The following is a 12,310-nucleotide window of genomic DNA, read 5'->3' as shown; positions in this document are numbered from 1 at the left end:
GTTGATTCCACAGCTGGCGTGTTCTACGTGGAGTCGCTGTAGCTTTGGGGACTCGTTTCCAATAGTGAATGTAATCATTCTCTAGTGCATACGGTAGTTCACTTTTTGGGTTTCCCTACAGATTCACTATTCATTTTGAATAGGTATTCCCTTGGTGTGCTCCAAAAACATGATTTAAACTTCCTATCACATTAAATGGACTAAATTGACATGTTTGCGTTCGTGCCACAAGTGGCAATCTTGGAAAAAATGACCGTCACAACACAAGAAACGTGTTTGAGAGACAGAGAGGAGAACTTGTGCTTAATCCCTTCATTTCTGCAGCTTAGAGGGGTACGAGCAGTTAAAGCTTAGATTCCACCCCAGAATGCCAGCGGTGTCAGGGCAAGAAATTTCACACTGAAATTCCTTAAGCTCTAGGTCATGAGGCTTAACCTGCCACATCTGAAATACTGTAGTTTTATTTCTCTGAACAGCTGCTTCACGCTCACACGCCTGCTATTGTTTTAAGTTGTTTATTGTGAAAGATACAGTTTTGCAAGGGCGTATTGGGGAATTTAAGCACGAATGCTTGGTGACCGGATGGAGAAATATTCTGTTTTGAAGGTCAAAGTACGACAGTTCATCGAATGATTCCCCGCCTCCCCCCCTTTTTAACAAACATTCAGGTGTTTACTCTGGTTTGCTAAATCAGACAAACAGCGTTGAGTGGAAAACAATGTGCGATTAAAGTCCAGAAGCATCCCCTACAGGAACTCCTGTCCTCGGGTTTTGATCTTGCTCTGGGAATGTTTGGATTATAGAAGCTTTTCATCCTCTGCTGGAGATCCGCTTTTCTTTTGGTAAGTTCAGTCAACATGAGCTGCTCAATCAGTGAAAAGCTTTTTAGTCGCGAGGCTTGTTGCTCAGCTGCCAGGCTGACTCTTTAGCTTGAACCAATCTAACATAGCGTAACCTTTTTTTTCCTTAAGAACTCTCACTTGAAGGTTATGTAGGGCTGTCTGCTGTATGGTCAGTTTGCATTACACATGTACTATAACATCAAACCTATGACTGTAAGAAGCCTGGAATTTACTTGAAGTTATTTTTGGAGAATAAAGTAGTATCTTTGAAAATAACACACCCCCCATCCCCAAGGAATGCGAGTGGCTAATTTATAAATGGTCCCACTAAGTACTTTCCTTTGGTTTCATTTATCAAAGAACCCGCTTTCTTTACTGCCCTTTCAAAACTTCCTTCTTCTGCAGAGCTAATTGTTTTGTGTTTGGAATACACATATACAAAAATCTTGGTTCTTTTACTTTTTTGCTAAGTAAAATGAAAATACTGCCAATGCGGTGAGACAGTTTGACTCATTTCATGGTTCGACGATTTCACTTGATAGGCAAAAAGTAACTTAAAACAAGCTGCTATCTTCGACTCTGAGAGAAAAAAGATTTTAAGTCTCATTACAAGACGAACAACACTTACTGCAAGACAGACTTGTTTTGCAGTGTATTTGCTATGGTGGAGTTCTTCCCAGTACGGTATTTGCTGAGCTTTCGTACCACATGGCAAAATGCTTTCACTTTTATAGCCTGACATCTCTCCTTATGCTGTCGGTTATATTATTTATTTAGCTGACACCCTCCTCCAGGATGACTTATGCAGAATATGTTTAAGGTATAATGCTTATAAAATGTATGTTCACTAAAGAGATTGACATCTGACCAACAGCCATGCTCACTTGAAACTTTCTCCTGTATGACAACTGAAGTTTGGCACAACAGAACTAGCGTGACCAGGAAGTGCTGCATGCATGGGGGGGAGGGTCCAGGTGCTTTGAGGTTGCAGGACGGACGTCTGGCTTGTGCGTAGGGTCCGATCTTTTGAAGATATAATGGAGTGGTCCCTTTAGCTGCCAGATAGGCTAGCACCTAGGTTTTGAATTGGATCAGAACCAAAACTGAATGTGAATGGAGCCAGTGAATGGAGATGAAAAGGGGAGTGACATGGCTGAGCCTGGGGTGGCTGTAGAGCAGGTGAGCAGCAGAATTCTGGGTGAGGTGCAGAGGGCTAATGGCAGAGGCAGGGAGACCAGTGAGGAAGAGTTCCAGACAGAAGATGGCCAGGGCTAGGGTTAAGAGCTGAGGTGAGTAGGTGGTCAGGAAGGAGTTTATTAGCAGGACGTTGTACATGAAAAATCTGCCATCTGATGTGCCACCGTGATTCTTCTCTGTGGACCAAGTAGAAAACCAATTCCCTGTTGCAGTGATGGCGACATTGTGCTAAGCAGAGCAGACAGTTTGCCTTTTTTTCACTTTATTCCAACCAAGTGAAATCAGGAAAAGGGGTATGCAGAGACACTGTCTGTATTTATATCTGTTCAGTCAGCAAAATTGTCTGTATCTGTGTTTGGATAGAAAAACTGAAGTGGGAGTGACTTAAACTGGAAGTTATGTGAATGGGAGAAAATGGCAGTTTTCTAGCCTAATGCACGTGGCCATTTCACCAAGTCTGTTTAACCCTTACATGTAATTTATCATTATGTATAATTTCTTTTTAAAGCTGTGTTTTTAAAGCTGTACGGGTACTTGCATTAATGTAACATTATTTTTTTAATTGCCTATTTTTTTTAAATCTGTAACTAATTTAGAAAATAATAGCTAATAATCAGACGAGTTGTAAATATTATCTCACAAGAACATTCTTTTTTTCTACATCAGCTTATAAAACATTCAACATAGGACATAAGCATAATAGCCTGTTTATAGCTGTTGAAATATCATAGTTGGTGTAGCCTATGCACATTTATTACACAGAAACTGAAAGCCATTTTATTGAAGAACAGTACTGAAAACTGAAAATTATTTATCAAGAAAAGTGCTAGAAGGATCCACAGGGCAAACTGCAAGTTGAAAGCAAGCTAGTGCTGGTTATTACTATCGCACACAACATCTGTGAGGGGACCGTTAAAGGTGAGCATCAGTCTGCAGATGTGAAGGTGACTTCTGACAAACAAGTTCAACCTAAACTGCTTCTAGCTATAATACAAATTCTTCTTTCTGTATGTTGAGTAATGCATTTAATTCTAGGCTTCATTTTGTAGAATATATTTTGGTTTTTCTTTTCATAGTGATTCGTCCAGATCTAGCTAGTTTTAGATGGACCCAACATGTAGCTATAGAGTGAGACGTATTCAAGGCTTTTTTCCATCATTGAATGTGTTCTTCATTTTGGATTAATGTTTATACACAATTACCTGCATTTTTGAATAGGGTATTCAGGTTTGGATGGACTCCAAGTGGAGAGAGATACAGATGGGAGGGGGGGAGGTGGGATTGACATATATTGTAGGAAGCACCATGGTGGGGAATCAAACCCCATAGTTTCCCTTTTACAGGGTTTTTATGCCCAGGTGATTTGAGATGTTATTGTAACTGATGTTAACCTAATTGTCTGTAGTGAGTGATGATCTCCATGGCATCATCATAAAGAATGTGTTCTTAGGTAGGCTTCTCTGGCCTGTGCATCCTTCCTTACAGTGCTGCCTTGTGTTTCCTGTGATGGGTCCCATTCTTCCTGGATGACTAAATCAGTTTCACTTATAAATAGCTGTGTAGTGCCGACTCTCTTATTCAATGATGGTCGCTTTTAGGTAGAGAAGAATTTCTTTCGTGCAATTTCATGAGAAGTTACTTTTAATTGAGGCTCTTTTCAAAAGAATACGCCCTTCAGGTTGAATTATTATGACACTGAAATGTTTTTTTTTGACAAAGTAGACTATTTTACAGTTTTGCCTCAAAGTGTAAAAAGGATATAATTCAAAAGGGTTGGCAGATAAATCCAAAAAATATTTTAGAAATTTCACATAAACAGAATGACCACCTGACCCATAGCTGAATTGTAGATGCTGGCATGAAGGGCATCTTGACCATGGACAGAATTGAATGTCCTTTTTGGAGAGCACTGCCTGTGACATCTGCAGCCAGCATCTGATGTAGTCAGCAACTACATGCTCTTGAGTGTGGCATAAATAGACAGTCACAGTTTGAGCTGCCAGAGAAAGGGGAAGATAGAAATATGTGCATATACAACATTTCTATAATATGTAGTGTTTTTAAATGGTAATTACAGGGGACAGTGGAAAAATATTAGCTATATCGTACCAATTTCATAATGAAAAATAGTCATAGGACTAGATTTAGCTGTAATACTTACATTTCATTCTTCAGAATTATTTTGTTTGGATAGTCCAAACCTACATGGAATCTTGAATATCAAGTCAGTTCTGTACTAGTGTCATTAACTGTGCAAGTGGTGTTGAAATGATCTGTCATATGCCTTCTATTATATGTCAAACACGTCCACATCCTCTCCAGTCTGCCATTACAAATTAAGGTGTAAAAAAACAAGGTTATGCTCTTTGAGTGAAGTGGACGTATGCCTCTTTCCATTGACTCCACTGGTACCGTTTTTCCACACTTCCATTCTGGTCTTTCAGTTATTCTTCAGGTTTCAGACCATGCTGAAACATCACAACATTTAAATAGTACCAAGGTTTCAGGTCATTCAGTGGATATGTCAACAGCTGTCTGAGTTTTATTTAATGACCATTTTTTCAAGGCAAGTGAGTTCAGAACATGAAAACAAACAACAATGAGCACACTTTGTGAGAGACTGATGTTTTAGAATTTCTGCATACCTTTAACAGTTAATAATGTTTACCCAGTTTTCTATTAACGTATTTTCCCTTAGGGGAATGTCGGAAAATCTCCAGGTGGAATAAGTGCAAAATGTAATACATTTGAAATCTAAATCACTGATAGTCACAAAAATGACAAAAAAAGAAAGAAACTAGTGTGCTATAGACTAACTTGGACTTTTCCCACATTACTGTGTTTCGGTAGCATTACCATAGAAAGCATTCTTAAAAGCAGAGAAGGGGAACATTATGAAATGTGGTTAAATCCAGTAGCACTGAGCAAACAGCATAATCAAACGCCTTCCATAGTACTGCCTTTGCACCAACAGGTATAGTTAGACAAGCTAGTCAAGGCAGCAGAGTACTGCCTGTTGACAGTGCGCTATTTTATAGCGGTGTTATTTGACAATGAAACCTTTTGGCAAAGAGAGGGTATGAAGACAGGAGTCTGTCAACAAACTGACTGAGTTTTGGCCATGTCCCTTAGACATGAATTCGCTGGAAGGTGACGCATATCTGGAGCCATGCTGCACAGCCAGTCCGACCTTGGAAAAGACTGCAGGGTGACAACCGGTTCTGAAGCGCGCTCCCGCCTTCAGACGGCATTTCATAATGACTGCGATTGTATGCTGCTGAGCACGCAATCCGAAAGCACAGGCAACAGTTTAGCCTGTGTGGCTTTTGCGTCTGCTATTACGCTACCCTCCTGTCATTGTGCGATACTAGCGAATTTAACTGAGGAGGATCATTACCGCCTCCTCCGTTCTTCGTCACGGCACGCCCCTTCGCTCCCTCCAGCGCGGCGAGCAGTGTCCCGACCGTGCAGTCGGGCGGCTCTTGCGCAAGCAGCGCGGTGCTGGAATGATCTGCAGCGCGTGAAAAACCGCCGACCTTACCGTGGCCCCTCGGGGAACGCGTTGAAATGCGCAGCGTTCCAGGCTGCCACGCCCACTCAGGTGTCCTGCCTTCCTCTCTTTCTCTCCCTGCAGAAGATCGACAAAAGGAAAAGCTCCTCCCCCACCTGCAGCCAAGGGCCTGGACGGCCAGAGACTGTCCCTGAGACTTCTGGGAAGCCCGCTCTCCACCATGGACCAGAAAGAGAACCTCATCGACAAGGACCTGAACCTGACCGTGGTTCTGCCCGGAGGGGTGGAGACACCGGCCACGGTGCCCGGGAGGTGAGAGAGCTTCCGCAGCCGCCTCCGGAGGTGGTTTTTTAATCACATTTTCATAAACTAGCGCAGCTGCTGGGCGGGTTCCATATAAAACTGCACTGATCATCATAGTATCTGGATGGGCTAAAAATAGGCCGACCGCTTGGATCGACAGAAGCCCGATGTAACGTAAAGATCAGTGGATCTGTACAGCGCCTGGTTTAAACTGGCACCCGTCTGTTAGGAAGCAGTGAGTTTAGAGCCGATCTGAAAGTGCTCTGCAGTCTTGCGCTCCCGTTGGCCTTGCTGGACGCCTGCCTGTTGAGCACCCTTCAGCTGTCTGAGTGAAGGTGGAGGGCGTGGTGCAGATCAGGGAAAATGGAGGAGAGAGAGAGTCTATGAGAATACTGATATGTCACACACAGGAGACATGATGCTGAGAGGGTAAAACTGCCTGTGATGGTCTGCTGCACAATGTTATTCAGGCTGGGTGTTATTTGTTGTGAGATCCACCAAACTCTTCACTGTCTGAAGAACATCTGGTCTCATTGCTCTCGAAAGGAAGACTTAAATACTAAAAATTGCTTTGATGTTGGAGAAAATGTATTTACCTTTTTAGCTGAGGTATTTGTGAATATGCAGAATTGCATTTGTTTTGTTTTTTTGTAAAGGTATCCACTATTTGCTGACCTTGCAGTAAAATTGACAGTAAAATATCTCAGTTTGCTTCTCCTAGTGTTGGTGAATTAGTTTACTTGTGTATTACATGCTTTTCCAAACATTTGTACTCACTTAAAGTATGAATTGCATCAATCTTTCTAATCATTATTATGTTGTACGTATTGCTCTTTGATTAGGGGCCATGTTGTGTAATTCTGACTTAGTTAAAATTGAAAATCCTTTTCAGTCCACAGGGAATTTAAATTTGTATTGCATTATAGAGAATTGATATCTTCATGCAATTCATAGCACTGATATCGTCATGCAATGCAGAGCACTGATATCGTCATACAATGTAGATAATTGATATCTTCATTGTTTGTTTTTCATGTGTTTCATGTGTTTGTGTTTTGCAGTTATTGTACTTGATTGCTCAGATGTGTTTGTGGTATTACATTAGTAACTATTTACAAATATAAGCTCTTTATTCTTATCTTATTCTTATTCTTATCTTTTTGCAAGATTCTTTGAGGACACTACTCATTGGAAATAGACAAAATGTACTTAGTGAGTCAAAGGCACTTTGTTTTTTTTTTCTGTTGCATTTTTGTGCATAATGTAATGGCCACACCCAACTGTGCTGATCTAGAGAAACAGGCAGCTGTCTTCTTGAAGTATGTTTCTAAAGCCTGCCAAGCTTACCATGGCTAGCAAGCTCAATAAAAACTCTGCCGTGTACAGTACAGAGACTGGTGTGCTTTGTGCTATCAGGAGACCGGTGTGACCTTTGTTCCACCTTGAAACTGGACAGATGGCTTAAAGCTGGTAAAGCCGTCAGCAAAGTTTATTTAAGATATCCAGTCTCTCGGGTCCGCTCCTCACAGACCTGGCAGATAAACAGGCATTTAGACTGTTTGTCTTGTCAAGCTATAATTGAAACCAAGATTAATATAAAGGGACTTAGCATCAGATTCTTCCATTTTCTGGATCTGAATTGGCTGTGAGGACTCAGGAGTACAGTGTGGTCTTTATTGTCTGGATTTAGATGTTGGCATTGCATGTCTATAGCTTCTCTGAGGCCCTGACATAAGGAGAGACTGCAGGAAGGCCCGATAGAAATGCAGTGGCTAATGTTCAGTTGCACCTTTCAAAATTTTGTGTAGAGTGTTAAATATTGTGCTACCGTTAAATATTGTGAAAAGTATTGTGAGTATATATTAGCACCCAAAATTTGCTTATTGTAGTTGACACAGTATATGTCATAATCTATACTTTTGACGTAATCATTATAGTCTTACATGGAATTGGTGTTAAATTTAGATGTATCTTCTGCAAGCATGTTATATGAGTTCATGTATGTTACTATTCGTCCTCTAAGGTAGTGACCCCACGTTATCGCATTTTGAAGTATTTTATGTTTGCATGTTTTTTAAAAACTTCTCGAAGTTTCCTGTCTTTTCTCTTTTAACATTTATTATGCCAATGTTTTGGAAGGGAACATGTACATAGTTCCAGCACCGCTGCTTTTAAAATGTGTGTTGGTACGATGCATACACAGCTTCAATACCTTTGTTCTCTGACAGCAGGAGTGCTTAAGTGCATCTGCAGATGACCCGTTCGGATGGGGAAGCACCTTGAAATATTGGCTCTGATTCAATGTAACCTCAATGCACCTTGTTTTTAAAATGGTGTAACAAACTTAAGCAGGTTTTGCATTCTTTCGATCATTTCTAGGAACCACCAAATGTCCCAAAGATGTGAAGGTCAAAAGAAATGGCTGTTTAAAGTGTGTCACTCTCATATTTCACAGCATATAGTGATTGGGGCTAGATTGGTTCTTGTTCCATATGTAAACTTTTTAGCCGTGTTAAAGCATCCCCGCTTGAGGCATGGGGTTGAATGTTGCATTTAACGATGAGTGGTTGATTTCACCCACTTCCTGTAGATCAGGAATTGATCTCCATCGCTAGGTGGTGTTGCACCTGTAACTTTAACTATAATGTTAAAGTTTGTAATTAAGCTCGACCATCCTCATGACGGCCCATACAGAAACACTTTTCTTTTGAAGAAACACAATACTTTCCTCATGCTCTGATGACTGTTCTTTCATTCAGAAATCTCACTGCATATTCTGCAGAACTGGCATAGGAGTAAAAAAAAAAAAAACAGTTTCCTCTGTTTTGACTTTGACTGACACTGTGCTGTTCATTGTATTTTTGCATTTTTTTTTTGCAATTACGATGGATAGAGATGGTTTTACATGGATGTCTCGGCTAAGGCGTTTTCTTTCCGGGTCTGCTAACCTGCATTCACAAGCAAAGCAAATGTCTAGTGTTACGTGTTCAGCCTGGAGAAATGGTTGTTCTTTTGCATGTATTCATAGTTGTTCTTTTCCTCTACCACCAAGGGGGTCAATAGAGCCTTTATTTCAAGCCATGCGCAAAATCTTCTCTGTCAAGTTGTTGGATCACCACACAATCAGGTGCACAAGAAGACTGGAAGCACTGTGCTTGTTGACACTTATGTGTCAGGTTCTGCTGCGTATTAGACTGTGTAACAATACATCAATATGTTCACCATGAAATAGTCTGAGGAGCTGTAGAATGTTTTAACATGCTCTACAGTGTTGAAAAACAGGTAGACAAATTGAACAAGCTGCTTGCAGCAGGGATACGGTATGTAAATCAAGACGTGTGTGAATGCAACACATTTGCAACTGCTCATAAATGCAAATGCCCAGTGTTCTGATTGTTGCAGTTAGATGTAATCATTGTCAGTTGATTTACTGTCTCTTATAGATTGGTGGCATATGAAACTGTGAATGCTTTTCTTGGAATCAACAGAATTAGTAACAACTGGCTTTTCTGTTTCTTTATTGAACTGAGAAAGTTTGTTCCCAGTGTTTGGTATGCATTCATCAGATGCTGTAATTTAATTGGAGTTTTTTTAATTTTGCCTTCCCAAACCATGGTGGGGAGTTGGGAAGGTATGTATGGTGTCCTGCAAGATTCAAGGTGTCAGTATACTTTATGAGAAGGCTTAATTCAATCCACTGCCAAAAATGACGCTGCATACGTGTATACTCATTGCGCCTTTTAACTGTTCGTTAGTGACGGTTCGGGGATGCCGATTCAGATTCTGCGGCTCTGGTTACCACAGGAAACCGAAGTGACAACATTTGATACACAAAACAACAATGGCTGCAGTGAAGGAGCAGGAACTTTGACAGATTGAAGATTGAAGACGATTTCCAAGTCTCTTTCGCTTATTGGCGCTGAAAAGAAATCAGTCGGACGAGGAGATGGGACTGAGAGTATGCTTCACCTATGTGATATTTTACACCAGTGGTGGGCAATTGGGCCAAAGCTGTTTCTGGTTTTCATGCCAACTTCTAGCCTTAATTAAAAAATTATCACTGACATTTAGCTACATTTCTTGATAAGTGCATCAATGACAGCCAAAGACTACTCTTGCATCACTATATAAAACATTGTACGGTGATCTAATCTATGAGTGAACCAGTTTTGGCTCATTTAGCCACGGTATTTGGTGGAAACAAAAACCTGCGTACACACTGGCGGTCCAGGACCAGAATTGCCCACTCCTGTTTTAGACCAGTTTCAGTCAATCCGGTGTACCAATATCTCTGCACAGATGTGCACACTGTGGTGGCTGGAGTCCATACAAAGTTTCGCTTTCTCCACAAATGCGTCATTTACTTCATTTACTTTGTACAAACTAGCCACAAATGCGTTTCCGCCGCAAGTATACTGCCGTCTTCAGTCAGTTTCTTCCATGTTGCACAACAGTTCGTCTTCCATCGATGTCCTAAGCTCCTTCATTGCGTCAGTGCTGGGTGTGGGTTTGGAATGGTACTCTGTAGCCGAACACTAAGTTCCCCATCTGGTTCTTACATGGTGCAGGAGGCAGTTTTGTCAATAGAGAATAACCTTCCTGTGTGAATGCTTTCCTAATATTCTGCAAACATCATTTTCCAGCTTGGACAAATGTTTTACCTCATTTACCACACGCTTATTGAAATGCATGTCATTTAGGGTAACCTCCACTATAAAGAAATTATTTGCACTGACCAATGCCTTCATTAAATTGTAGTTTAAGTCAGCGTTTCCCAACCGGTGTGCCGTCAGGCGAGGTCAGGTGAGCCATGTGAAAAATCCTTTAAAAAAAAAATGTAATGTTCAAATTAATAAAAAAAAATTTAAATGAACAAATCCCATTCACAAAAGCCAAAATAAATGTAATCAAAATGCAAATTGCTTAATTAAAACCCCAAAAGAACATTTAGGCCTACTGTTGGCTGTTGGCACGTCACATCAACATCAGTACGTCGTGTGGAGGGGGGCTGCAGGGTGTTTATTTTTTATGCTTTTGAGAGCGGTGTGCCATTAGATTCTGTAAATTTGGAAAGTGTGCCACGGAAGGAAAAGGTTGGGAATGCTGGTTTAAGTAATACTGCCTCTGGATTGCCCTTTTTCCATTTGATTTTTGACTAAAGCAGAAATCATGTGTTTTTTAAAATTCTGTGTCCATCACAGACTATTTATATTTTTGTATCTTCTAGTGCTGGGATAATGCAATCTTTGACCTGTGTGTCACTATGCACTTCAAAATGAGTCATATATAATTAGCTGTGTGGCAGGATTGCTGAATGATTGCTGAATTTGGAATGTGTACTGTGTACAATTTCGAAGATACTGTAACTGCTGAAAGGTGGAGAGCTTATGCGGTCACATGCTGGGTTATTTCTCCAGTTCCACTGCTTATGTGCCAGTCAGCCAGAATCTGTCATCAGTTCCCTTATCAAATTTCAAGTTTTCAAGATTGAACTTGGGAAATGCTGCTGATTTTAATTGACATTTCAAAACTGAAAGGAATTTGGCTCGAACGGTGTATTTTAATTATGTTTATGGTCCTCGTCATACTGCCAATTAAAGCTGGATTCTTTATTCCATAATTTCTAGCATGACATCAACACTTGCAGTAGTTGTGAATTTGAGGCAGGGGCTCTAGGCAGCAGAGATGCCTGCTTAAACATGAACTCTGAAGAAGTTTTAACGGTGGGAACGTTGCATTGACATGCCGAATTGCTCAATTGACAGAGGACATGTAGCTGCATATGTGCAGATTCATTTTGAAATTGTAAGGTAGCCGAGAGCTTGAATGTCACATTCTGTCTTGAACAGCGGCAGGTGTGCCAACTGGTGTGTTTTTTTAAATCTGTATCTTAGGAATGCTCACTTGTCATGCAGGCTATTCCATGGAACATATTCTCAATATACAATATGCACTTCCTGCAGTAAAATTTCATATGAATGTATATTATGGGGTAAATTTTTCCACTGTAAAGATCAAATCCTGTTTTAATACGTAACAACTTTTGTCGCTAAATTCACTCTGGAGTTCAGCGTTTGTTTGTGTAGGAAGGGCGTGCCGTAAAGCTGTGGCAACCAACCCTGATCCTGGAGGTCTGCCGTCCTGTAGGTTTTCATTTCAACCTTAATTTGGCGCACCTTACTCAAGATCTATAGCTGTTGAGTGAGGTGTGCTTTGTTCGGGTTGGAGGGAAAGCCTACAGAATGTATTTAGTCTGAGAAATGGTAGTTTTGCCATATTCATCCTGTTTGCTATTTACTGACTCCACATAAGCTCAAGTTCAGGCCCTGCTGAGGGTGTTCCAGGAATCACTCACTAGCATGTGGGTGCTATTATTCCATAGCGGCATGCATGTAGTCACGTTGTATTTCCTGTCTTCTTATGCCTTACATGGGTGTGTTCCTGTCGCCTGTTTTTC

General features: G+C 40.8%; 1 protein-coding gene across 1 annotated transcript in view; it reads left to right on the top strand.

The window, feature by feature from the left end:
• The window catches only part of cobll1b (cordon-bleu WH2 repeat protein-like 1b), a 53,888-nt gene that overhangs the window by 22,538 nt on the left and 19,040 nt on the right, over window positions 1-12,310 (top strand). The window contains exon 3 of the mRNA XM_035409440.1: window positions 5,674-5,862. Within this exon, the coding sequence (XP_035265331.1) occupies window positions 5,674-5,862 (189 nt within the window). The remainder of the gene's footprint in view (window positions 1-5,673; window positions 5,863-12,310) is intronic.

This window comes from Anguilla anguilla, chromosome 3 (assembly GCF_013347855.1).
Source record: "Anguilla anguilla isolate fAngAng1 chromosome 3, fAngAng1.pri, whole genome shotgun sequence".
Taxonomy (NCBI): domain Eukaryota; kingdom Metazoa; phylum Chordata; class Actinopteri; order Anguilliformes; family Anguillidae; genus Anguilla; species Anguilla anguilla.
The sequence above is the reverse complement of the archived record's forward strand: the minus strand, read 5'-3'. Positions and strand labels throughout refer to the sequence as shown.